This window comes from Lontra canadensis, unplaced genomic scaffold (genome assembly GCF_010015895.1).
Source record: "Lontra canadensis isolate GAN:19392208 unplaced genomic scaffold, GSC_riverotter_1.0 scaffold6, whole genome shotgun sequence".
In the NCBI taxonomy this organism is placed as follows: Eukaryota; Metazoa; Chordata; class Mammalia; order Carnivora; family Mustelidae; genus Lontra; species Lontra canadensis.
Genome location: NW_022631000.1, coordinates 6,704,255 through 6,731,455, shown reverse-complemented (window position 1 = coordinate 6,731,455; position 27,201 = coordinate 6,704,255). Strand labels below are relative to the sequence as shown.

Sequence of the window (27,201 nt, the reverse complement as noted above, 5' to 3'; positions counted from 1 at the left end):
GTTTTTTTAGGGCTATGTTTTTCTGCTAATGCCATTTTAATCTAATTTGTTATGCAAATGGTGTTTGTCCTTTAACAAAGTAGTTTCTAGTACAAGCCAATACTGTCAATTCCTTTTTTTCTGCCATGATAAAAATTTCCATCTTTTTTATTTTTAAGAATGTATATGATAATATAAAAAGAAGGTAGTGGGTACAGAGAACAGTTTGGCTCCTATTGAAGACTTCTGTTTAGATTAAGGACAGTTGGTTCTCATTGAGATGCTGTCAGTGGCTTAGAGGAGTCATTCTGTTTTGGTCAGGGATCTCTCATAACCAGATTTTTCCATAACTTCTGCTCTGTAGATTGGGATCAAAGTATCTTCTTGTTTTTGGAGTCTGATTTGAATGATGTGCTGTGTTTGGAATTACACAATCATACAAATTTAATGCAGAAATTATTTATGAAATTAAGAAACTGAGTCACTTTTGTCTTTTCTTGTTCAAGATTATGGAGATAAATAATGTTGGGGAGAACACTGTTGGGAGCAAAAGCCAGGCCTCATCACTATGGGACTAGTTCTTTTAATAAAAGGACAGTGCCCTCAAAAGGATGTCTGCCTTTTCTTCCCAATTTGACCTGTAACAGTTTATTCTACTAAGTTTTTGGCAAAGATGAAATGGTCAGTCTGTGGTAAATCATTTAAAGTGTGATGTGGTATTTAAAATGCAAAGTTTAGGAAAACTCAGTGAATAGATCAAATGATTTTGATAAATACTTGTTTTGCAGAATACCTGTTTAATGGTTTCTTCCTCTTGGAAAGTGTTTCTTCTTCTTTGGCTTCATGCTACAGAAAATAGTAAGACCTATTGCAAGGACATTTGAGTTTCTCAGGTTTTGCTTTTTGGAGGGATCCAGTTGAGAACTCGAAGTCTGTGTGGAATTATTTCATCTGTGATTCTGATTAAGGGTTCCAGTAATTGGCAGGCTGATAACCTATTTCAGGCTCTGTGGAAGAATACATTTTTGGACTTTTCTTGAGGTGTTCTTTCCAAAGGTTCTAAAACAAGTGTGAAGTTCTTACTATTTAGAAATCACAACTTCCTCCTTTCCTTCGGAACCCCGTTTTCTTCAAAGATGAAATCAACTTGCAGTACCAGATACACAAGTTAATTAAACTGAATGACTGTACAGCTATTATTTATGTTAATTTATCCTGCAAAGTTATTTTTATAGTACTTGGTTCATCAGTAACTAATGTACATTAGGAGATAAAAGTTTCTGTCATGTATGTAGAACGATCAGGGTATTCAAATATAGCCAACAAATTGTTGACCTACTTTTGAGCTGCTCAAGGGCTTATAAAACCCAGATATGGTTATCATGATGGCAAGATTGAGTGCAATACACTTAAATAAAGATAAGCGATCTCAAATGAAATAAGCGGATAGCTATATTAATAAATAAATAACAATGAATTTAAAACCAAGTCAGAGTCTCCTTGTCATTGTCTTTAATTTGATTTCTATTTTTAAACTATTTTAACTTCCTGTTGCAAGACATTGAACTAGACAGGGTTGGGGGGCAGCCATGAGCTTAATCTAGTTTGTCTTCTCATTAATATAGCTCATCTCTTTTGATCTTTCATTTAAAGGTGAGGTGAACGGCTGGAACGTTCCAAAGACCAAAAAATGTTTTTAAACAAGTCATTAACTTAAAATGCATAATTTTAAATTACAAAGTGATATATTAAATTCCATGGTAGAAACTGACTCAACCTCCCTCTGAAGTGAACAAATTAAATTTTTTACTTTGCTTTCCAAAAAAATGACTTCTGTCCTCACTGGTTCATCCTGAGCACCCGCTGGTGGGGATGGCAGTAGAGCCTTTGATGTTGAAGTGGATCCACCTCAGTTCCTTTGTCCGATAGCCCTGGAGGTGTTTAAGTGGAATTATTGTCAGTGCTGCTTTTACAGATCAATGAACAGAGAAGGACAACGGTGTAAAAATCAGAAGATAAAACCTTATTTCGGTTATTCTAAATGATTCCATTTATTCTTTGACTTTAAAGAAGTCCAACAGATGTGTAGTAGTTAACATACACTTTGAATGTGACTAAACATCATTTTATCATGCTTTACAGCTACATTTTCCGGTTAAGCTGCACCAGATTGGGACAGTGGGCCATCGGCTACGTGACAGGGGACGGCAATATCTTACAGACCATCCCACATAATAAGCCCTTATTTCAAGCCCTGATTGACGGCAGCAGGGAAGGATTGTGAGTATGAGAAATGGGAGTCAGGGTGCTTATCATTCACCAAGTGAAAGACAGACACTGCTTTGCGATGGAGAGAAAAGATAGTGAAGCTCATGATCTGGCTGGTTTGTTTTTTTTATTTCAAGACTGAAGAATGGAGTGCTCCTGAGTTCTAATCGTTCTTCTTTTCAAATACTCATTTTAAAGTAACTGGTTTGAACTAAACTATATATGACAGCCAGTAAATTCCAGTATCAGATTAGAACATGCGTTTGTATCTTTCACAGGGGAAAAAAAAAGCACTTAAAAGTAGTTTAAAATAGATGAAAAAACTTATTAAAAAGATAATTCTTTACTTTTTTTTTTTTTTTTTTAATCAGAGAGAGAGAGGGAGAGAAAGCATGCAAGCACAGGCAGACAGAGTGGCAGGCAGATGCAGAGGGAGAAGCAGGCTCCCTGCCAAGCAAGGAGCCCGATGTGGGACTCGATCCCAGGACCCTGGGATCATGACCTGAGCCGAAGGCAGCCGCCCAACCAACTGAGCCACCCAGGCCTCCCAAAAAGATAATTCTTTAAAATAAATGACTTTCTCTTGCTTCGTGTAACCCTCAAGTTGCTAGTTTTCCTTTTTGTTTGACTACAAGTACCAGATTTTCTTTCTTCTTACGCTTTTCTTACCCCTTTCCCTGCTTTTTCTCTCTGTGTCTTTCTTCCTTTAGTCACACTGATATTCAGTCCCTATTCCAGAATTATATGTTAAGAGCTGAATTTAGTTTAACTTAAGCTATTCTTTTTTAAAATTTAAAAATAAGTAAATTCTCTTTTGTCTTTTAGAATAAGAGTGACTTTTTTTCTCCACAAAGTTTAGACCATCTGATAGGAGCCTTCCTAGTAAATATCTCTCATTTGTTTTAGTCCTGTGCCATTCCCTTCATCTTTTTATTCTCTTTTCTGTGTTGTTTTGTTCCATTGTCATATCATCATGCTCACTTTTCTTGACCTTTGCCCTTACTGAGTAACTCGGGGATGGATGTTCCTTTATTTGTTACAGCACAGATTGTGATAGAAACCTAGCAGGAGAAAGCCCACAAGAGTTAGCAAAGAGAAAATAATTTAAGTTACACCTTTTCTAATAATTGCAAAGAAGAATGAAAAAGTGATAGCATACATATGAAGAAAAAATGCATTTTTTTATAAGTTATGAGCTTTCAAAAAATAGTTACATAAGAATTGTATGGCAAACTGGTAACAAGTTTGTATTTCTGTTTTTTTAAACTTATCATACATTTGCTATCCTCAGTTATTTATACCTTACTTGTAATGCATCTAAGGATCATTTTTGTAACTTTGGATTCACTGTGATTACAGGATTTTGTTTTTAAGAAAATACGCTGTAAAGTTTTACTTTATAAATAGAGGTTATGAGTGAGCAACTCTGTACATGTATTAATTTTGATACCGCTTATTCATTTTGTTTATAATGCCTTCCATCTATTTTTTAAAAGCCAGTAAAAAAAACTAATTATAATATTGTGACCAGTAGTTTAGCCTCTGAACTCCAACGCAAATCAGATGTTAATATTTACACACACACATACACAGACACACACCCCTTCAGAGGCATTTAATTAGTTGAATTTGAACTTTAGTGATAGATTACATTAAAATAGGTCAGATTAACATTTTAATCTTATTTAAAACTAGATCAGATTTTAGATTTTATTAAAAGAGATATAATGGAATATATATTATGTCTATTTTAATATAGATATCTTTATATCTATATATCTATATAGATGTATTATATATCTGTATTAAAATAGATATATCAGATAGATTTTTTTTTCCTCTAAGATCAGTAAAACACAAGATATTATCTGATCTAGGTATCATCGGGGTCCGCTAATCCAGTATAGTATAACATAGGTAATTAAGAAGTTTACTTCCATAACAAGCTGAGATTCTTTATTCTTTGCCTGCCATTGAGAGGGTCTCAACAGTAGTACCCTTCTTTACTAAGGAGAATATACATTAGTTAGACCCTTTTAACCTTTCCTCTAGCAACCTCATTGTCATTTTTTTAATCTTTCCGATTTGAGTTCTTCATAGAATTTCTACACGCTTTTTAAGTGTGATTAGCAAAATATTATATAATAATTTTAAAACTGGCCATTATTTAGGGTATAAGAAGAAAGTTACTTATCAACTCTCACTTAGCACTCTTCACTTAATATTTATAATAATCCATCTCTAAAAACACTCTACATTTGTCATTTTAGATGTAGTCAACTCCCTTTCCTAAATTGTAATATATACATATAATATATATAAGTATATATTATAAATATATTTATATAAATTTATATAAGTATATTTATAGATATATATGTGTATATCTCACTAATCTATGGATTTGTGTCTTACCCTGCGAGAATACGAGAATTGTCTGTTCTTGAAGTTCATTTTTTTCTGGTCTTACTAGGTAAATTTTAACACTTACAAGCATATTTTTAGACTATTTAAGGTAAGTATTTTTTGTTACTTCACAGAACAGTTTTGGTATGGTTTTGCCCCTTAAAATACTGATCATAGTAGTAATATATTCTGAATTTTTCATTCAGGCAACCTAGAACAGAGTACTACCAAACAAAATTAACTCTGTAACTTAATCATTAACATGACCCAGCAGTAATATTACCATTTTTTAAAATAAAAAATAGGTATTTACCAACACCATAAACTTCATTTTTAAATCAATGTCTGAATGAATAAAACCTTTTAACAAGATGGCCTTATTGCTATAACTTTTAGTTCTTATTTTAATTTTTTGTAACAGTGGAGCCTCACATTTATAAATGATTCTGTGTTTGTAGCTAAATGAAACATATAATTGTAGCATTTTCTAATTTCTTTAAGCACGTGTGGAGGGGCGGGGGGACTCATGTGCACATAGGAGTGACCAGAAGGTGAGGTGGAAAGGCAGAGGATGGGAAACTGGAGAAACAGGAACCATGGAGGGGTTTGCATAACTTTTGTAGGAAATTTGCAGGCTTTAATTTCATTTTTTTCCCCTCATGTTATTAAGCATGTTGTTAAATGATGTATCTAATATTAACTGTGCTTCACACTTAAAGACACATTGCAAATAGGTGTTACATTCATAGTATTTTGGAATAGACCATGAATGACCAGAAAAATAAAATCATAACTTACCTAAAGGACCTTTAGTAAAGGTATTAACTGGAAATAGTTGCTTAGTGGCCAAGGCCATATTCATTATGTATTTCTTATATGAATATGATTTCTAGATTTTAAATGTCCTAAGATAACTGGTAATATTATGGAAACAGTGATAACAAAGTTTCTTGTAATAAATTACATAAAAAGGAAACTTCAGCATGTAGGTTTGAATATAGAAGAATCTGATTAAATGATCTTAGATGCAATTTAAGAATGTATATTTGTGGTAATAAGGTTTCTATTTATAACCCAGCTATCTTTATCCTGATGGGAGGAGTTATAATCCTGATTTAACTGGATTGTGTGAACCCACACCCCATGACCATATAAAAGTTACACAGGTAAGGATAATTTCTGGTAACCCCTTTATAATTGTTAAGTATCTAATGCTTTTGAAATAAAAAGCATCCTCTTATACTGTAGCTAAAATTATGTACAGGTGTTTCATGCAAAACATACTTTAAGGGATTCTAAGAGTGTTTGAAAAAAATACATTATTTTCTCCTTCTTTTGGATAAAAGTTTCTCTGTTAATATTCTTGCTTCCAATATAATATTGTCATTTATGCAGATAGATAGATAGGTAAATACATTGGTAAGTAAAATGATATGAGGAGAGAGCCATAGGTTTAGAAAACTCCAAGGAAGTTTAGAGTAATGATACGTATTAGCTTTTAGAGTCAAATTAGTACTTGAAGCTTATTGAAGATAATAATTATATTCTTATAAATCCGTCGTTGGCAACCTCATAGATTGAATGGGAGTGTAACTTAGTAAGCTTTTCTTAAGGGTAATATTCAGTTAATTATCAAAATCTAAATAAAAACATTTTTGACTCTGGATTCTGTATATATCACTCACATATACACAGAAAGATCTGTACATTGGGGTATTCACTTTAGCATTTTTCCTAAAAGGGAAAATTATAAACTATTTAATCATAGGTTAAGTAAACCATAGTATATTCATACTGCAGTGTACTGTAAAGTCATTAAGAGGAGGGAGGTAGCTCCACATAGTCACATGGGAACTTAGGCACCATTATTATGTAAAAAAGTTCCATTACTGAGAAGCTCAATTATGTAACATTTCATTTTGTAAAGTTACATTATATGTAAGTTCAATTTCTGAAAAGAAATAAAGGAAGAAAGAAATTACCATGTATGAACATATGAATATATTTTTTAAAAATAAAAATTAAGAAATACCAAACTGGTAATATTACTTAACTGAGGAGTTAAGAAGGTTTGGGGAATTAGGAAGAAGGTGAAAGGGAGAACCTGAGTATTTTGTTTTACATATATTCTAGTTTTTAAAATATTTTATAATTTATATATTTTTGTGCTTTGTATAATAAATAAGAACCAGAAATTATAGATTTGGAGGAAGACAAAAGGTAACTTTTTAAATTTTATTTCAAATTCTCCAGATTTCATCCCAGTGGTCTTGGTATTATTATGTGAAACATATTTGTTGACATATGTGTAGCTGATGGACGGTTTTTAAAGTATAAAATATATTTGACATTTTTTTAATTATGTAGTGATTCCTTATGTTTTAGTACATGTAAAAGGATACTCACAAAAGACAGTTCCTCTTTATAAAACCATGGTTTAAAAATACGTATTCACTATTTAATTCCATTAAATTATTCAATAAAATATTTCAAATAAAATATTTGAATAACTTACGGCTTTGGTTCCATTAAGTTTTGTATCTGTGCTTTTAGCTCATTGTAATTTTTTAATAATTGCAAATCGGTCATTTGGGTGTCATAACAATATAAATCCTTAGCTATTATTTTAGAGATTTCTGTGACTTCCAGTTTATTTTTAATTGCTTTGGATTTCTTTATTTTTCATCTTGATCCATTCTTGTCTTTTTTTTTCTTATTTTCTTTAAAGATTAAATAGTCACATATGTACACTTTATGGTGGACACAATTTATATATGAATGTGTGTGTATGTGCATGTGTATCTTTGTGTGTGTGTGTATATATATGTATATATATATTTTTTCACCCAGAGTATAAGATCTTTTAGTAGACTAGTGGTTAAATATTGTCACTTATTTATCATGCCCAGGGCTAGGTACCTAATAGAGACACTTATTACCTGAAATAATAAGTTTTTTAGTTAAATATTTATTTAACTAAATTTTTATTTCCATAATTCCTTTTTTTCTATCCCTATTAACATTTTTTCATATTTTCTTTACACATACTGATATATTTATATCTTCTTTGTGACATAGATCTTTTCAGTATTTGGACACCAAGAATTTTACTATGTCAAAACGTTCAAAACTAGTATATCAAGAGAATAGATATTTAATGAAACAATTTTTGGTTGCTGAAGTGATTAGTTTTCCTTACAGTACTGTATTGGGAAAAGAGTATGCAGTTTAGAGATTTGATACAGAATTTGAGGAAAACAATTTAAACTTGTTGAGCCTCAGGTATTTTTTTAATTCGATGTATCTTATTATGCCTTGGGGATTATATGAAATAATAAATGTGGACCACAGTCCACAGCATGCAAGAAGTGCTTGGCAATGCTGCTTCTCTTCTGTTCTGGAATTTCTAAAGGTATTTCGGAAATAAAATTTGATGTTCAGTCAGAGTCATATATATGTGTGTATGTGTGTGTGTGTGTGTGTGTGTGTGTGTGTGTATTTGCAATTTTACAGTAAAATTAGATGCATATGTGACACTGACAAACTAAAGTTACTTATAATCTCTAAACCGTAAGTTTGTCTTTTGAGACAAAGTTATTTAAAGTTTAAAGTTAAAGTTATTTATAATTTCTAAAACCGTAAGTTTGTCTTTTGAGTCACCATTGAAGCAAGTCCCTTCCTAAAGGAACAATACAAAACATTAAATAATCTGTAGTATTAAAAAAGCTTATACAATTACAGATAAAAGCTCAAATGTTTTAAAAAAAATAACTTTGTAGACCAAATTGTGATTAACAGTTTAAAACATGTCTTAAATGATAACATATTCCTGACAGGCTCAAGGGTGAGGAATTTACTGTAAGTCGTTGTACTTGAGAAAATTCAATATTAAGAGTTAATGTTAGAAATACGTTAACACTGCCTTTTTTTTCCCTTCCCAAATTCCAGGAACAATATGAATTATATTGTGAAATGGGCTCCACTTTTCAGCTCTGTAAAATTTGTGCTGAAAATGACAAAGATGTCAAGATTGAGCCTTGTGGGCATTTGATGTGCACCTCTTGCCTCACAGCATGGCAGGTATGATCCAGGTTTAAGGAGCAACACTGATGTCGTCCTTCTGTGCCCTCTTACTATTTTTCCTTGCAGCTTTTTTCATCTTAATGAGTCAGGAGATGGTCTGTTAAGTGCTTTCTTTGAGTAGTTGTTTAAAAAAATCTCATGTATTTGATTTTCTGTTTTATATAATTTCATTTTTTTGCTGTTTTATGTTGTTTCTTTTGCCTATATAATTTAATTTTAGGATTTAGCCATAAGTCATTGTACCTCAATAAATATAAATTGATTTAATGTTTTAGACTAAGATCTAGAGAATAATTGGCTTCCGTCAGGGCTTTCTTATATTTCTTTATCTGTAACAGAGGCTGGGGGGTTTGAAAATGGATCTTTGGACAAATTCCCAGTTTTGAGTATTTGAAGGAGTCACAGGATATTTTGATCAAGTCATTTTTTAACTGCTATTTAATACAGTCAATACTGAAGTCAATATTACTGATAGGGTTTAGAAAGCAAATAATTAAATTTTCAAACCTTTTTAAGACTTTGCTGTTGAGTATATAATTGACAACCTTACCCCATTCCTGAGCCATCTCAGTCCTTGATCTGTCCAACCCAGAATAGTCTCTTGAGACCACTGGTGCTGTTGAACTCATTACTTAGTAATTAAATACAAGGATTTTCACATTTTCACAATCTTATAAAAAAGACCTCCTTCTTCCTTTGGGGAGATTTGAGAAATGAAGAAAAAGAGGAAGAACAAAGAAATGAATTACAATTGACTTATGTTTTCTTTTCTTTCTTTCTTTTTTTTTTTAATATTTATTTGGGAGAGAAAGAGAGGAGAGACAGAGCGAGAGCGAGCGTATGAGTGGGGGAGGGGCAGAAGGAGAGGGAGAGGGAGAGAGAACACTTAAGCAGACTCCCCCTACTGAGCACAAAGCCCAACAAGGGGCTTGACCCCAGGACGCAGAGATCATGACCTGAGCCAAAATTAAGAGTCGATGCTCAACCTACCGAGACACCCAGGCGCCCCTGATTTATGTTTTCAGTGCCTGTTCTGAACTCCTAGAGATCTTTCCTACCTCAGTAAAAATTGTTCAGTATCCCTACAGTTGTCTTTTTCAGTATACATTTGGTTTATATTTTACTTTGGTTTTCCTTGATACCCATGCTCTAATTTCCCTTCATGATGTCGGTGAATTTTGTGCAATACGTGGAGAAGTTGGAGGAGGAGGTATGCTCAGTGTGGCATCAGCAAACTTACTCTCGCTGTATAGGCACTTGACTGCTATGTAAGTTATGTTAATTGTTCTGCAGACTTAACAGTGTTTTTTTATAAATGACTTTCAGTAAGTTTTTCTGGTAGAAGAGAGAACTATGTTTGCAAGTGTATTTCACATCAATCAATAGGAACTATTTCCAGGAAACTGACTCAGTGCCTGACTGACAGATGGGACTGTTATGATTGGCTTTACCTGATACCCATTCAGTATCTCAGGATAAATAGAAGGAAGTTGTGTTTGTCACCCCTTTGGGTTGACTTATGACTTTGAAGTGGTGGTATGGTTCTCATCGGTACAGAGAAGCTAAAAACTTTGTATTTCACCCTAAAGAGACCAGAATTTTAGGCTGAAACAAACTCCCAGTACTCTCTGGCCCCACAGATGGCCTATGTCTTTGGCCTTTACTCTTGGGGCCTCAGTCTGGGAGCAAGGACATGCATATGTCCCTATGGCAGGACTTAGCAGCTTTAACTTGATATCTGCGTAGTATTTGGAAGTTAAGTAGGTTAAAAGTCAGAAGCTCCCATTAGTTTGGCAAAATCTTTGCTCACTAAAGATTATTGTTGAAAGCATCATACAGAGTAGCTGTTTACCTTGTAGCCCAGAGTAAGTAAGAGAGTATGACTGAATATAAAACAGATTTTATTTTACTTTTTGTATACTTCTTGAAAGAAACCTATGTTCTACAATTTCAGGGACAATACAACACATTTTATGTAGTAAAGTTTGTGAACTCTTTGCAATAAATAAGTACGTTGTATGCCAAAGACCCAAGAGAGTTTCCTTGTTGCCAGGGCTGTGTTATGAATCCTTTGTCCCTCACATCACCACAGCTTTTCTGTATATTACTGTGCATTCTCCAAATAGTACAGTTCCTCTTGCCAGCAGCTAATCAGTTCCTTGATTCACTTCATGATTTTTCATATTGGTCTAATGGCCTTAGGTAAAGATGTGCCCAATCATATTGTAAATTGTCAACATTCACTTTTTTTTTTCTTTATTAGTCTGAAATACTTCTCAGTTTTACTTTTAGAAATTGAGGAAGTGCATAAATTGCCAAGCACTGATGACTTAGTCTTTGAGTAAAGTTTCAAGAGAAGGTCATCAAGAAGTAGTGGTTTACTAAGTGAAGTAGGAACCAAAAAATAACAAATACAAAAATACTCAGAAGGTTGAAATAATGCTCAAATTTCATCAGACTCCTGCTACTAGCAAATAATGTGATTATTTTAATCTGATCAAAAATTTTGCGTATAGGTTAATGAAAAATATTCAAAAGCATTATTTCAACATTATTTTTTTAATTCTTCCCACACAAGACATGCTGTAATTATAAATATTCTTCTGATACATTTTGTATATGTCCCTGTAAACTCTTACCTCATTGTATTTGTACTGTAAACATTACGTATTTACCTGTTTCTCTTCAAGAACCTAATTGGAATCCCTTTCTTCTAGCGTGCTACCGGCCTCCTCCGTGGTAGGTACTTAGTAAATGTTTATGGACTGTATGCTAGGTAGTGTAAAGAGTAGACTTAAGATTACATTAAAAAGATGTTAAATAGATAAATTGGATAAATTGTTGATATAATAGATCAAATGTCTTAGTTCTGTTCATTTTTTTTGAGAAAATATCTGTATTTTTTTCAAATACCTTTTATTATGCCCAAGATCTGAAAATAAGTTCTAAGAATTTTAAACCTAAGATCCATTTGTTCCATTCAGTAGCTGCTGGATGATTCCCTTCAACTTTTCACATTTTGATTTTGTCTACTTATTTTTGAGGCACGTTATACTGTTACCACTTGCAATAATACTGGCACTAAGCTAGAGGCAGTAAAACTGTGAGTTTCTCTTTATTACTTTTTTACATCAAGAAGCATTGTATGGTGATCCCTGGTTCAAGTTTTCTCTACCCTGAAGAAAATTGTTCTTAGGCCAAGGTTTGCGAATTGCAAAGTGCTATTCAACACTTGTTCTATCTCAGTGGGATCTTAGAAGTTAAAGGAAGCATCAATTTTTGAACATTTCCACTTTGGGTTAACCTGAATATTCCTACCTTTACATACAGATTTCACAAAGTGGTGCTTCCTGCCAACCAGCAGATCTGTTTTGGCTGTTTTTATATAATATGGGTAGCAGTGTTTGACAATCATTTAAGCATGTTATTGCAAAATGCCCGTTACTTAATAAAAACAAAATTCTTATAACTTACAACGTTAATCCGGTTAAAATGCAGTGACAAACCACAGATACTCTAAAAGCCTCACATTGGGACCTCAGTAAGCTGCTCACAGGACTTCAGCTAATCGATGGTGAATATGAGAAGTAAAAAAAAACAGTTAGTGAACATTTTCATAGTTCTGCAGGATATTGTCAAAGGTTGTATCTAAACCTGTTAGATGCAATGGGAAATGTTGTATGACCATGAAGTCTGGACATGACTCCAAAGGGCAATATATCTCTCTTTTTCAGTGTTCTCTTTATTCAAACTGGTACAGAGCTAGAGTCCATATTTTCTGACTTTAAAGCCCTTCTTTTTTTTTTTTTTTAGATTTTATTTATTTATTTGACAGAGATCACAAGTAGACAGAAAGGCAGGCAGAGAGAGAGGTGGGGAATCAGGCTCCCTGCTGAGTGGAGAGCCCAAAGTGGAGCTCGATCCCAGGACCCTGAGATCATGACCTGAGCCGAAGGCAGAGGCTTAACCCACTGAGCCACCCAGGCACCCCGTTTTAAATCCATTCTTTTTGTTTTATATGCTTGTTTATTTTTTCTATTAGAGGACAGGTTGTTTTCAAACTTAATTAGGCATAGAGATCATTTGTTACTTTACTTGGTGGGAACAGACATGGATTGTTTTATCCATCATTCTGCAACATCTCAAATCCATATACTTATCCATATATTTAGGAAATGTTCCTGGGCAGCTGCTGTGTCCCAGGTTCTGTACTAATCTCTGAGCTAGGAAGAACACAAGACCCAGGCCTGACCCTCCAGAAGGTAAAATTAAATCTGAAAGTTTTATAAAGGGGCATGGTATTAATAGTCATTACTTGAAATGAACATCTTGTTATCATTCAAATTTAATTATAGATTCGAGACATCTTTTGTTACTTTTTGCTACTTTGGATGGGCATGCTTATTGGAAAAGGATTTTAAAGGTTGCGCGGCCGCCAAGAAGCTCTGATAAATCAGTCAGAGTCCAATAGGAAAGAAATATTAAACCCTGACCATAAAACATTATGTGTTCAGCCAGGGTGCATTTTTAGCAAGTCATTCTTCACCAACTTTTCCTTCCATTTGTTGCCCTACTTTGGTTTAATTGAATTCATTGGAAACTGAAATTTTATGTAATTAACGGAAACCCTCAGAAATGCATGGTCGCCGTGTCATTTAGCTGTTCCAGGCGGCGAGTCGTTACCCTTTCATTTCTGTCCTAATGGCCCATTAGTCATGCCTCTGAAGAGGTGTCACATACTTTTTTCTCCTTCTGAAACATCTGTGTTATTTAATAAATTGAATAAGCAAGCCAGAGTTTGAACAGAATACTAAGTAAGTTGAATAATCACCTCTCTGGAGACCTCCTTTGAAGCAGTATCACTCTGGGTGCGGCAATAAAACTCGCAGTTTTCTTTCACCTCCTCGCTATTCCACAAAACATTTTTCTTAAAAAAACATTTTTCCTTCTGCATCCAGAACTCCTCCACATCTTTTTGTAGTAGCATATTGCCCAGCCATGATGGTGCAGGCTTACCACATGAGGTGTGAAGTGAGGGAAGTTTCCATACTGTGGTCCCCAACTCCTCCCCCACCTGAGGAATCTAGAACATGGCTTCTGAGCTTACGGATGGCACAAATTCCAAACTATCTTCTTCACATCTTCTTTTCAAAATAGAAATGGATATACATACATCAATTGGATATGCAGCCTTGTTTTGAATTCCTGCCAAGGACTTTAATTCAATTAAAAGTAAAATTAATTTCTTCCTGTGATTATGTCTTCTGCATCGTTTTCAAATATTTGAAAAGAAAGATATCTGGAATGTTCAAAATAAAATTATACAAAGTCAGTGAGCCCTGATTTTAATACAGAATATGATTAAAGAGATTTATGGATGTCCCGTATTTAGAGAGTACTGTCGGGGGAAAAATGTGTAAGAGAGGTGAGAAGCCAGCTCAGATGATCACACTGAAGGCACAAAGAATAATCTTTTATTGTATCTTCCCTCAAAAGGAACCAACCTTCACATTTCTAGCCTCAGTGAAAATTTGTAAGGTTATATTTGTCTTTAAGATGGTTATAAATTGGTATTTCTCTACTTGATGACATGTTGTGTCTTTTTGTATAAATGTGATCAAATAAAATGTTGGGAGCTCCTGTTTCACTTTGGGAGTAATGTAGGGGCTACCTGAGTCATCCAAAAATGTTACAATTATTTCCTGAATGACGGTGATGACAGTAGGAATGAAAAAGAGGAGAAAATAAAATCCCTGTAGAGCGAATGCTTGACTGCATTAAATTCATACTGACTGTATCGTGATGTGCCTGGACAGTAAAAGGTATTGGCATTTGGGAAGGTTTTTGGTTGGTCCTAACAGAGGCCTTCCGTAGGTGTTTTAAAAGTTGACTCCATTAAATAAAACATCTTTAGAATGCAAATGCATAAACTTCATGCATTAACATTTTAAATTGGACTCTAGCAACAAACATTTTAAAAGCTCTTACTATGTAAAAAAAATATATCCCAAGGGGCGCCTGGGTGGCTCAGTTGGTTAAGTAACTGCCTCCATCTCAGGGCATGATTGTGGAGTCCCAGGATCAAGTCCCACATCGGGCTCCCTGCTCAGCAGGGAGTTTGCTTCTCCAGCCAACCTCTCTCCTTTCATGCTCTCTCTCTCTCTCAAATAAATAAACAGAATCTTAAAAAAAAAAAAAAAAAAAAATATATATATATATATATATATATACACATACATATATATATCACCCAAGGAATATTCTAATTACTAGGACAAGTTATTAAAAGCTGAAACTTTTCAAGTAGAGCAACCAATATATATTGATTATAATAGTCACTTTTTTTTCATTTTTGAATGATCAGTAGTAGGCAGCTATTTTAAAACTTTAACCTAGGTTATGAATCCAATATTGAGGAACCACTAGTTCCTGATGCTATCGTGTAGGATAGTGGTAGGTTAGTGACGGAATGACTAGGCTCATTACACGACTGCTCAGCTTTGTGACCTCCTTCAAATTTTGTTAACTCTCCACTCTCTCACTGGTAAAATGGGGATAATAATGGTACCTACCTCATAGGGTTATATTAGTTAATATATGGATAGTGCTTACAACAGTGCCTGAGATTTTAGTTAGTATTTTTCCTAATGGAAGTAACTGATAGTATCACTTACGAAGCTGTCTCCTATTTCTGGTTTTTCTTAATTTATGAACAATGGTGATTCTGTGGTTTTAAAATTGTATTCATTTCATAATAAGTTGGGAATTCTTGTGGATTATTTTCAGATGATAAACATGTTTCCTCAGTTATCTTACTTTTTTGCTTTTGAAATTATATTTATAATAATTATGCCAAAATTTGCAAGCACTTTGAAAACTTTGAATTATCTTATCTTAATCTGTGAGATATCCCTTAAGCTGTACATTCCGTCTTATTCCCACAAATAAGATGAAATGGCTTATGTAGTGTCCCACAGCAGTAATTGTTAAGTGTGGGGTTCTAATTCATGTTTCCAGATTTGGAATGACTGTGCTCTTTTTCTGATTTACTGTTTTCATGATCCTCACTGATTAAAACTAGAAGAGTCTAGATTCACCAACATCTTCTTTTCATTGCTCCTCATGAAAGAGCCCCAAAACCAACCATCTCTTTCACTCTGGGTCTCTTTATTCTACTATTAACTATCTTCACCCGTTCTTTTAACAAGAAGTTATTGAATTTCTGTAGGAAATTTAGGAATTTAGGAAATTTCTGTAGGACCCAATTTATGCTCAGTATATGTATGTATTTTTCCAGTTATTTCCTTATTTATAGTTGTTCCATGCTTTACCCAAATGATTTATGGGAACTTCAAATCTATGTGAAATATAGCAAAGTAATATAAATTAGAAGTTACTGATACAGAAAGCACATATATACACACACAGTAAAAAATATAAAATGCACTCCAAAATGAGACTCAGGAAGTCCTAGTTATTTTTCAGGGTTCTCTGTATATTGAATATATGGGAAGCCATGAAGTGATTAACCTTAAATTAAAATGTGACTTTTAGTAATCATCCTGAGAGCAAATAAACTGGACTACATCTAATGTGTATCTTTTTTTTAAAGATTTTATTTATTTATTTGACAGAGATCACAAGTAGGCATAGAAGCAGGCAGAGAGAGAGGAGGAAGTAGGCTCCCTCTGAGCAGAGAGCCCAATGCGGGGCTCGATCCCAGGACTCTGGGATCGTGACCTGAGCCGAAGGCAGAGGCTTTAACCCACTGAGCCACCCAGGCGCCCCTCTAATGTGTATCTTAAAAAAAAACTGAAGAAGGTATTTAAGAGGTAGTATCCATCAGAACAGTATTTAAGCAGCAAGAATATAGAAGCTGACCAATACATGATGATGATGGTGATGAGATGATACTGGTATTTATTTGGATTTTTACCTAGTGTATGACTGGGGACTGGGCAATTTTGGAACCTAAAGAATTTTTTTTTTTTCTATTTTTCTGTCAAGTGTTAATTGGTTCTCAGGTTGCCTAAAGTTATATTTAATATCATTAACTTAGTATTAATGGTTGTCATAGGAGTCTGAATTATTTTGTCATGAGCATATTATATTGTTAAGTTGCAGATGAGAGTAGCATTCACTGATCACTTCTGTGTCTTTGGTCTGGAAGTGTTTCTTATTCGAGGAAGTAAAATCTTCAGAGTCAGAACGGATGGAGTCCCAAGTACTTCCTCTTAACGTTCTCAGGATGTGAATATGTTGAGGACTAGAAATTACTTATTGGTCTTTCTTCTTAACATATGTTCCTTGATCTTGCGTTAAATATATATTGACAGAAACATTATTTTAATTATTGAGGCACAGTCCTGATGAGTTATATGTCTGTTGAAGACATTCTTCATGTGTCTTCAATCAACCATCTGACAGAAACTAGAGCAGAGGACTAAAGTGACATTTGAGAATTTATGGTTAAACTTAATTTGCATGTGGCAGTAGTCAGTTTACAAAGACAGAGTGATGGGTGAAGTCATACATTAAGGAGACAGATTCAGTGTGATCCGTGTCTGCAAATCAAAGTGGGTGTACATTGCAGCTCAGGCTTTTGGGGGGATTTTTGTTGTTGTTGTTGTTAATTTAGTGGGTCATGTGAACTTTCAAAAGACACAAAGCTAAACAGAAAATACGCTTTCTGATACATAATCCTAAAACAGCAACTCGAATATACATCAGTAATGTTTGTAGTATTAAACTGTCAGATGGCAGAGATGGAGAAAAACTAATTTAGTTATAGATGAACTATTCCTACTCCTTTCCTTGGTGCCATCAAGATACTATTATTGCCCTTTCCCTCTCCCTCTCCCCTTCTCCAGACTCCTCTTGTCAGTTACCTTCTCTCGGAAAATGGATGGCCTAAACTGGAGGTCATCCTTAACCAAAAAAAAAAAAAACCAAAACCATGCAGATTGGCCTTGGAAGTTCTAAGAGAAGCTTTTGTAGCTGAATACTGTGGCATAAACATCCCAGGCACTGTGCTAAAAATATAACGACTTTGATGTTTTAGTTCAAGTCGACTAATTTGTAGTTACGGTAATTATACTTTAGTTAGGTCTTAAAAGATTTTCTATTTTTAGATAAACATACCAAGACACTTATGGATGAATTTATGTAATGTGTAGCATGTGCTTCAAAATAATCCAATGGTGGAGGGAGCAAGTGAAGGTATCAATGAAGCCAGATTGGACAAGAATTGATAATTGTTAAAGTTGGATGGTAGGTGCATACAGATTCATTAGACTTTGCTGTTTGTGCTTCTGCATAAGTTTGAAGTTTTCTGTAATTTTTTAAAAAATGTATGAATGAATGATTTATCTATTTAGGGCTCAGAGTACTACTTTCCAACCTTTGTGCATTGAAGACACACAGGGAACATCAGCTCTTTCCCATCTTGCTCTTATATATCAGATATACTATCTTTTTGAAATTATTTTACATAGATCTATAAGAAAATCCTATCACAGGCACAGAATATGGATCCCTTTTGACTTTAATAATAAGGGGATTTTATCTAGATGATAACATATTTCAACTATGCACTTGGCATTTAATGTTCTTGTCATCAAAAGACAGGAGAAAGATTTAGCTTTCCTTAAATATTTACTCCTGTGTTAGGAAATGTTAATGTCCTATAAAAGAATTAAGTCTTAGTTTTATCATCTATAAAATGATAGAGCAAAATTTTTAAGTTGCCTTGAAGCCTACCAGGTTAAGCATATATAGCAGTAAACGTCAAAGGATTTTGTATCAGCCTGCCTGTATTTCTACACCACCTTAGTTTACCTACTTTACTCTCCCAGCTTTCCTTCCCAAATTATCTAACAGTAGATGAATAAGGAAATGTTGTGTTTTCTTTTCATTGACTAGTGCGAAGAGCATTTGTTTTTCTTTTTTTGACACTGTGTGTGGCAAAGGGAGATGTTCACTTCATTAGTCAACAAAGTGATTAATTAGAATTGATTGCCTAATCAGGCTAGGCAACCTGAGAACCAATTAATACTTGACAGAAAAACAGAAAAAAAAAATTCTTCAGGTTCCAAAATTGCCCAGTCCCCAGTCACATGCTAGGTAAAAATCCAAATAAATACCAGTATCATCTCATCACTGTCATCATGGTCTGCTTCTGTATTCTTGCGCTTTAATCGGAATGATGTTTGGAAAAGAATAACCCACGGACCACAGGATCTGCCAGACGTGGATGCCCAGCAATTGTCCAGTAAGAGGAGAGCAAAAGTACTATTCCACTGGTGGTCAGAGCGTCAATGTGAGGCATGCAAATAACCAGTTTCCCGTCATACCAAGTGGGTGGGGCAGTTGAGTTAAGCACCGGATGGTTTCTTTAAGGGTGTTAGCTCTCTTCACATCCCTTGTTTCTTCTCTGAAATGGTGCCAATTCATGTCATTTTTGCCTTAAAATGACTTTATGATTTTTCCTTTTTTTTAAATAACACTACGAAACTCAGGGTAAAATGCAGAAACAGCAAAGTGGTGGTATCATTCCCCGTCGAGCTCTAGAAGTCAGCATTATGGGCAGGATGAGGAAACTTGTTGTATTCCCAGCCAATCGTGAATTCTTAATTCAGTTAGTTTTGAGAAATGGAATTGGGAGACTTTGAACAAAATCTTCAATAATTACCAATAAACGAGTTTCTGGCGCAAAACTATTAGCATGAATCTTTAGATCCTAGTATTATCTAGTCTGAAAGCATGATGAGGGGTAAAATTTAATATTTTACCTGGTAGTCTATTTCCAAATGAACTATGCCAGAATGACAGGCTTTCAGGACAGTTGATGGCTCCTGGATGTCTGTTTGCTTTATTTTTTTCCCACCGATTATAAATCAAGATTTTTTTAAAAACCTAGGCAATTAAATGGAAATATTTAGCCATAATTATATGCATAGGAAGTTTTCCAGAATAGTTTATTTAATTAATACTAGTACTTTATTTGTAATGAATTTTTATCAAAATGTCCTTTTTTGAATGTATTTTTGTTAAGATTTTATTTATTTATTTATGTGAGAGAGAGAAAGCAGAGGTAGTGGGAGAAGCAGGCTCCTCACTGAGCAGGGAGCTCAATGTGGGACTTAATCCCAGGACCCTGGGATCATGACCTGACTGAGCCGAAGGCACACACTCAACAGACTGAGCCACCCAGGTGCCCCCAAAATGTCTTTTATGGAATGTTTAATTAGCACTGGAGCCTTTTGGTAAAGAGGGAAATGATTTAATTTCTAGTTTTCTATAGGAGTCTCAAGTTTTGATACATTACAACTGTAAGTGAACATTCAGGAAAATAAAGTTGGGCTCCTTTTCTTTGGCACATCAAACTTTTTTTTTTTTTTTTAAGACAAGTTTCTCTTTGAAAATCTGAGTCTGCACATTTATCATATATTTTGTTGGCTCCCTGTTCTACTGTATTACTCCTTTAAGACAGATCTTCCTTCACTCTCGCTGCCTACCCTAAAACCTCTTGTTTGCAGCTTCTTATAGTTGAAGAACACTGGTACCTCACTGTTTTATTTGAGTAAAGACCGATCACATTTTGTTATCGTTGTTGTTTAGGAGTCAGACGGCCAGGGCTGCCCTTTCTGTCGCTGTGAAATAAAAGGAACGGAGCCCATAATCGTGGACCCCTTTGATCCAAGAGATGAAGGCTCCAGGTGCTGTAGCATCATCGACCCTTTTGGAATGCCCATGCTGGACCTAGATGATGACGATGACCGAGAGGAGTCCCTGATGATGAATCGGTTGGCTAATGTTCGAAAGGTAAAATGATAAAGCACAGGTTTCATCAGGGTGGTGTAGGGACATGAAAAAGGACTGATGCTGTCACACATAGGCTATAACTGAGTTGATTTGGGCTTGGGAAAGAAAGATGGAAGAATCAAAAGGAAAGTGAGAACCTAGGTAATGTTGACAAGCTGATGAAATCCTACACAGAAAGAACTAGTATCTACTCCAAGCACTCCTGCTGGTTTTAAACTTCAAAATGAGAGATAGTGAGAGCTTTCATATAGAATTAAACATAGTCTAAGACTGGCAAGAACAGATCTGTGAAGAAAAAATTAACAAGAATTAAGAAAACAAAATTTAAGACAAAATATAAAAATTGGAAATGATGAAACTGAATAAAAACAGTCTTTGTTGAAGTCTAAAGGAAGTATCTGTTTGAGTTATTTTCTTACCAGGAAAGCCAGTCTTCCATTATGTGACTGAGAAGTCACTGAGATTTACCTTTGTGAATTTCTCATAGTGTGCTTTGCTTATCAAAATTACTGACTCAGAAAATTGACTTTGTCAATTTACTGAGAATGGATGCTACTGCCCAGTTGGAGTAGCTGAGCTCACAAAAGACTAGTCAATGAACTAGAATGCCAACTGAATAATTTACAAGCCAGAAAGATAATGATTAAGAGAGCTGGACTCTTAGGTATCAGGTTATTCTATGCTATGCACAGAAAGATATATGAAATTTGGATTACACTCAGAAGTTCTGTGTTCTCAAAATCAGAGAAATGGCAATGCGTGGTATGAAAGGATCTGCAAATAGAGTGTGAAGGTGCCCCGTCCCAGCCCTCCTCCTGACTCATGGCAGACAGGGCTAATCAATCATGGCTCTCATCCCCGCTGAGGTCACAGCCTTATAGAACCTCCACAGTAATTCATTAGGACTTGGCAGGTGACGTGAAACCTATTTGCCATCTAGGTGGAGTGATAATAACATGTAATGGCATCAGATCGTTTGCATCTGTCTCCGTAGTGGGAAAACCTTTGGTGCAGGAAACAGAGGAAGCATTTATTTGGGTTACTGCTTCTTGAAGATACCAAAATTCATCGCTTGGGTTCCATGCTCAACAAAGACGTGTATACCCTTGGTATTTTTTACACGTGCAGATATATCACCATCACCAACATGGCTACTCTGACATTTTCCGTCTGAGATTATTTCTATTCTTCAGCTCATTTTTCATAAATGTCATAATTTAACTCCCAGAGAAACTATTCTTGATTCTACCCTTTAATCCTGACAACTTAGTTTTGAAGCATGTAATTCCTTTGACCCAAGAGATGGAAGAAAGGAAGTAGTTGTTCCTCAGTATCTTTTCTATGAGCAAAGCTTTTTTACATACTTTTATCCTCTGAATAACTTGCAGAGGTAAATATTCCTCTCATGTTTCAGATAAGGAAGTGAGGTGCAGACTACACATGCCACTTGGCTATGTTAGTAGGTTGTAGAGACCAGAGTCTAACTTATGTTTTCTGGATAACAATACAGCGATATATCCCAAACCACATGTTTCATTCTCTATCATGCTGAGTCATGAAATGGTTTCTACTAAGTCAGAGTATAGGGTGTATGCTTGAACAGTCCTCATACAATATTAATTTTAATTAATAGTGATAATAAAATAGTAACATTGATGATTTCAGTCGCAGGGCACTGTTCTGGGTTCTTAAATCCTTAATCTCATTTGATTATTTCACCAATCCAATGAAGAAGCTAGTGTTACTGTCCTATTTTACGACAATTGAAACTGAGGAAGAAAGGGGTGAAATTGCTTGCCTAAGATCCCAGCAGTACTCTAGAGCAGAACCAATACTTTATTCCAGACCTTCTTAACTTCAAAACTCCAGTTGTGAGCCATCACCCCGTATGCCTCTTTTGCCCTCTTTGGATCATGTCACATACATTGTACTTGATAGAGTGTAACTACCTATCCTCTGGGTTCTATAATATAATGTATATCATGAATAATGACTGACCCCCCAATACAATTTTAACCAGAAGTTAAAAATAATTTGATCTGGTGATAAAAACATAAAACTCTAAAAATGTTTATGCCCTATAAAAATATTTATACCCACACCTACCTAATGGGTCACCAAAAACCCAAGCACATTCACTTAAGACCTGCCAATTGATAATATGATGACTATTAAAACTGTTTTCTGGTGTACTAGCCATATGTGGCTGATTTAAATGTAAATTTAAAATAATTAAAGTTTAATAAAATGTTCCTCAGTCCCCTTGAACATATTTTAAATGCTCAATAGCCACTTATGTCTAGTGGCTACCATATTGACCTGTACAAATAAAGACCGTTTTCTGTAGACATTATTGATATAATAAAAACATCTATTCTTCAATAGATAATTCTGTTGAGCAGAGCTTTGTTAGATCATCCCTGTAGATTCTTATTGGAAGAAGCTAGGTCTTGATGCAAAAGACCTTTCCTTTTAATTTGATAACCTAATGGTCTTAGCTTGGCCTGGATATTTGACAGTGATCTAGGACTGGAATCAGCAAGCTACAGCCCATTATTCTTGGTTTGTTTTTATTGAGCTAAGAATGATTTTACATTGTATACAGCTATATATTTAAATGAGTTTATAAGTACCTACATACTTTCCTTGTTTTTGTTTGTTTGTTTGTTTGTTGCATCTTGACTTAGCTTGCATAGCCTCAAATATTTACTATCTAGCCCCTTAAAAAAGATTGCAAGCCCTAGGTCTAGGACACAGCAAGCATATAAAGAATGTTTCTTGAATGCATGGATAATAGGGAATGACAGAAAAGTCTTTAAGAAATATACAGCAGCTCAAGTAGTTCACCTGACCTAGGAGGTAATGTTTCCTAGCTAGGAAAAAGGCATTTCACTTTTCTTTACTAAATGGATTTTCTTCTTGCGGTGATTGATGTCAGGGGAGGAGAGCGGGGTCTTAAGAGGAATTCTTTCAAGAACTCTATCCTTTAACAGCTTGTAGGGAGCGGTAGCTGCCCTCCAGGAGTTTAGGGAAAGTTGCCATCTTGGTCTATTTCCCACTGAACTATGTTGTAGCTTGAGCCCTGCTTTAGCATTCCAAAGGGAGTGACTGGTGACATAAAAGATGTGCAGCAGAATGTTCAGGGCGACCCTCGTGGTGTCCCCACCTCTTCTCACCCACTCGCAAGACTGGGCATGTTTTCTTCTCCCTGGTACACTGGGAAGCTTTCTGTCAAGGGAGCTGAGGTTTTTACACTGAACTTCTTTTTAGTTTACCAAGAGAAGAATGGTGGTTTCAGACATTCATTGTTCCAGAAGTCCCCCTTCAGTGGCTTCGTTGGCAGTCCTCTGTGTCATTTCATAAAGCGCCACTGCAGATTTCTCTCCTTCCTTCTGGCAGTTGTTAGATATTGGAGAAATTTAAACAACTCGTAATTATTTGTTTTTAAGTTGAAGAGTCGTATTTCAACTAAATATCTTCACGTGCACTTATCTGCTTCTAGTCAATTAAACAGATTGTAAATTTTATATTTCATAAATTCCTGCCACTTAACTTTCAGTAAAATCTCAATTTTAGTGTAGATGCAAGCATCAGTTCTTTGTAATTGGGAAAAACATTGCTAGGATATCATTTTCTCGTAGCACTTTATATGTAACTTCTGTCTCAGGAGTTACACGAGATTGTTTTGTTTTATTTAGAGGACCACCTTCTCCATTGGTCTGTTAATTCTTAAAGCTGGTGTCAGTGTCTTCTTTCTTTATGTTTCCTGGTATGTCAACACACACAGTAAATATTTATTAAATGAAATAGTAAATGGACATGCATGCTCATATGTTCTTTGAAATGAGTGACCTGATCTTACATATCTTTCTTTATTCCAAACTGAAGGCTGAATATAAATGTACAAAATACCAAATTATAGACTCTATTCAGTTCTTACAGCTGAGGTTATAATAAATATCACACTGTCATTTTGACACAATAGCTCTTCGACTTGAATCTTCTTCCTATCTGTTTTTTTATTCTGTTGTCTCATTCACTCACTCATTCATTCATTCATTTTAAAAATATTTCATCCTCTCAACTCCCTGAATGACTGTAAGTCATTGTCCAGTGGAATGATTCAGTTTTCTTCTGTCTGCTCTTTCAAATACCCATCTTTCTCCTGTTTATGAGCAGGGTGACAACTATATTATGAACTAATTCTTGCCTGTCTTAAACATATTGCATTTTTTAAATTAGTAATGCTTCTATCATAGCATGGAGGACTGAGCTGTTTGTATATTCCTGTTACCATGGTGATATCCTGTAGCTGGAGTTTATAAATAGTTGCATACTGAACGTATAGAATATCTTTTATTATTTGTTTTATAAATATATTAATGCTAATCTTACAGAAGTGAACAGAATGGATAAATCTACACGACAGCATATGGGTTACCATCCTGGAAATAGTCTATTTTATGATTTTAACTAGAAGATGTTTTAGATTTTTGCTTGAAATTGTACCACTGCCTGAGTTCTCAAGCTGTCAGAATTTCTAGGATAACTGGATCTGAGTGAGTCCTCAGATGAAGTCTAGGGTGCGATTGGTAAGATCATGTCCTTCTCTCTGACTTCAGTTAGATCAGAACAAAGAAAAGGTATCTATTGTCAGTCAAAGTTTTGTTTCATTTTGTCAAAGGTTTTAGGAATCTTAACAGTTCCTCAGCAATTATGTTGATAGAACATATTTTTCACCAAATATGTAAAATTACAAACAAAATAAAGATTTGCATTCAGGGCGCCTGGGTGGCTCAGTGGGTTAAGCCGCTGCCTTAGGCTCAGGTCATGATCTCAGGGTCCTGGGATCGAGTCCCGCATCGGGCTCTCTGCTCAGCAGGGAGCCTGCTTCCCTTCCTCTCTCTCTGCCTGCCTCTCTGCCTACTTGTGATCTCTGTCTGTCAAATAAACAAATAAAATCTTTAAAAAAAAAAAAAAGATTTTCATTCAAAATGAAAATGTTGACAGATTAAACATGTATATGAACTGAGATTAATTCCTTAGGTCTTAAGCATTACATTATCTTGAAGCCATATTTAAAAATTTAATGAATGGCCATGTGAAAAGAAATACAGGTGTAATCAGAGATCAAGGGAATTATTGTTTTATCTTTTTTATACATTCTCCTAATGTTGCCAGCATTGGTTAAAATACATGTTACTAATTAAAAACTTCATATATTACCTAATTCTTGCTTTTCCCAATACTAATGTGTGAGGATAGGACCCGAGGAAAGTGTTCACGTGCACACATCAGTGTTTTCAGGGAAATGCTGCTGTTTTAATGTGACTTGGGTTCCGACCACAGAGCTCAGGTCCACGTGGGAGTAGTAAAGACAAAACTTGCAAGAACAGTGAAATACAAAAATAACAATAGACATTCAAATATAGGGCATGGTTCTCAACTGCAGGCAGATCTACCTCCTGAAGGTATTCAGAAATATGTGAGGACATTCTGATTTTCACAGTGACTGAGGGCTGGGAGAAACCTGTGGCATTTAGTGGCCTGAGATACAAGACCTCCAGCAAGCCATGGATCAGTCCCACCCAGGAAGAATTATTCTGCTTATGTGCCAGTGGTCTTCACCTCCCCCACTGGGTGGTACGGGTGGCCATGGGTGACACTAGACAATCCAATGTCAACAGGTTCCTTTGCCACTTAACTACATTGTTTACTCATTTTCCTAGAGCCCTCCATGCAAAATAGTAGCGCTTTTTTTTTTATTCGTGTGGGATTAACCAAAGGAAAATCTGCCTTTGTCCAAGGTCTATATGATGTTATAGGTGACTGCAAAGATGTTACAGATTGCTTTAAAATAGTTTGAATAATGAGTAGTTTGGGAGAAGCAAGCACTTGACTCTTTTGAGTCAGCCTCCTTATGGTAGTCTGGAGATGAGATGCAGCGCTTGCTCTCCTCGCCTTTGCCCTTCTTTTCCTTCCCAGAGATTTACATAGTGCCTGACACACAGTATGCCACTGAGAAGGGGGTTTTTGTTTTGTTTTAACTGAATGATCAGTGGTGACACTGAAGAACAGTGCTCTTAAGTTCCCTGGAGCCCAGCATACTGGGTTTATGTTCCACTTAATAATCGATGAGCTTTGCATTGGTTAGTTAACTCCCTGTGCCTCAGTGACTTTGTCTGTGAAACCCTACTGAGAGTAAATGAGTTAATACATGTAGAGCTGTTGGAACAGAGTTGGTATGTAATAAATGTTAAGTATTAGTTGTAATTAATATTATTTTGTAGATAGGTATTTAAGAGGAGATACTGCTGTGCTTCTGAGAATTAAAGATCAGTATTTTTGAGATGTCTATGGAAGGTTTTTGTTTTTTTTCTTTTAGATACTGTTAGCTATCGTCATTTAGAAAGAACTGGACACCAAAACTGTGTGGTTTGGCAAGCGGTCGGTTGTGTTTCATTGCTGTATTAATATCTACATAGTTTTAATTTCATGACATGGCTACAGTCAAATAATTTATCATAAAATCATCCTTTAGGTTTAAAACTCAAAGAAAATGCAAAGTTGCCAACATGTCAGCTGAAATCCTGTTTTAAACACTAAATAATTTAGATAAGCTTACAATAGTCTTGTTTTTCA

The 27,201-nt window shown here is 35.1% G+C and overlaps 1 protein-coding gene across 7 annotated transcripts in view; it reads left to right on the top strand.

Annotated features, from left to right (window-relative positions):
* CBLB (Cbl proto-oncogene B) overlaps nucleotides 1-27,201 on the top strand; it is a 215,759-nt gene that overhangs the window by 118,789 nt on the left and 69,769 nt on the right. For all 7 annotated transcript variants that reach the window (XM_032852101.1, XM_032852100.1, XM_032852099.1 and 4 more), the window contains 4 exons: nucleotides 2,122-2,259; nucleotides 5,732-5,819; nucleotides 8,602-8,733; nucleotides 20,356-20,559. In XM_032852101.1, the coding sequence (XP_032707992.1) occupies nucleotides 2,122-2,259; nucleotides 5,732-5,819; nucleotides 8,602-8,733; nucleotides 20,356-20,559 (562 nt within the window). The remainder of the gene's footprint in view (nucleotides 1-2,121; nucleotides 2,260-5,731; nucleotides 5,820-8,601; nucleotides 8,734-20,355; nucleotides 20,560-27,201) is intronic.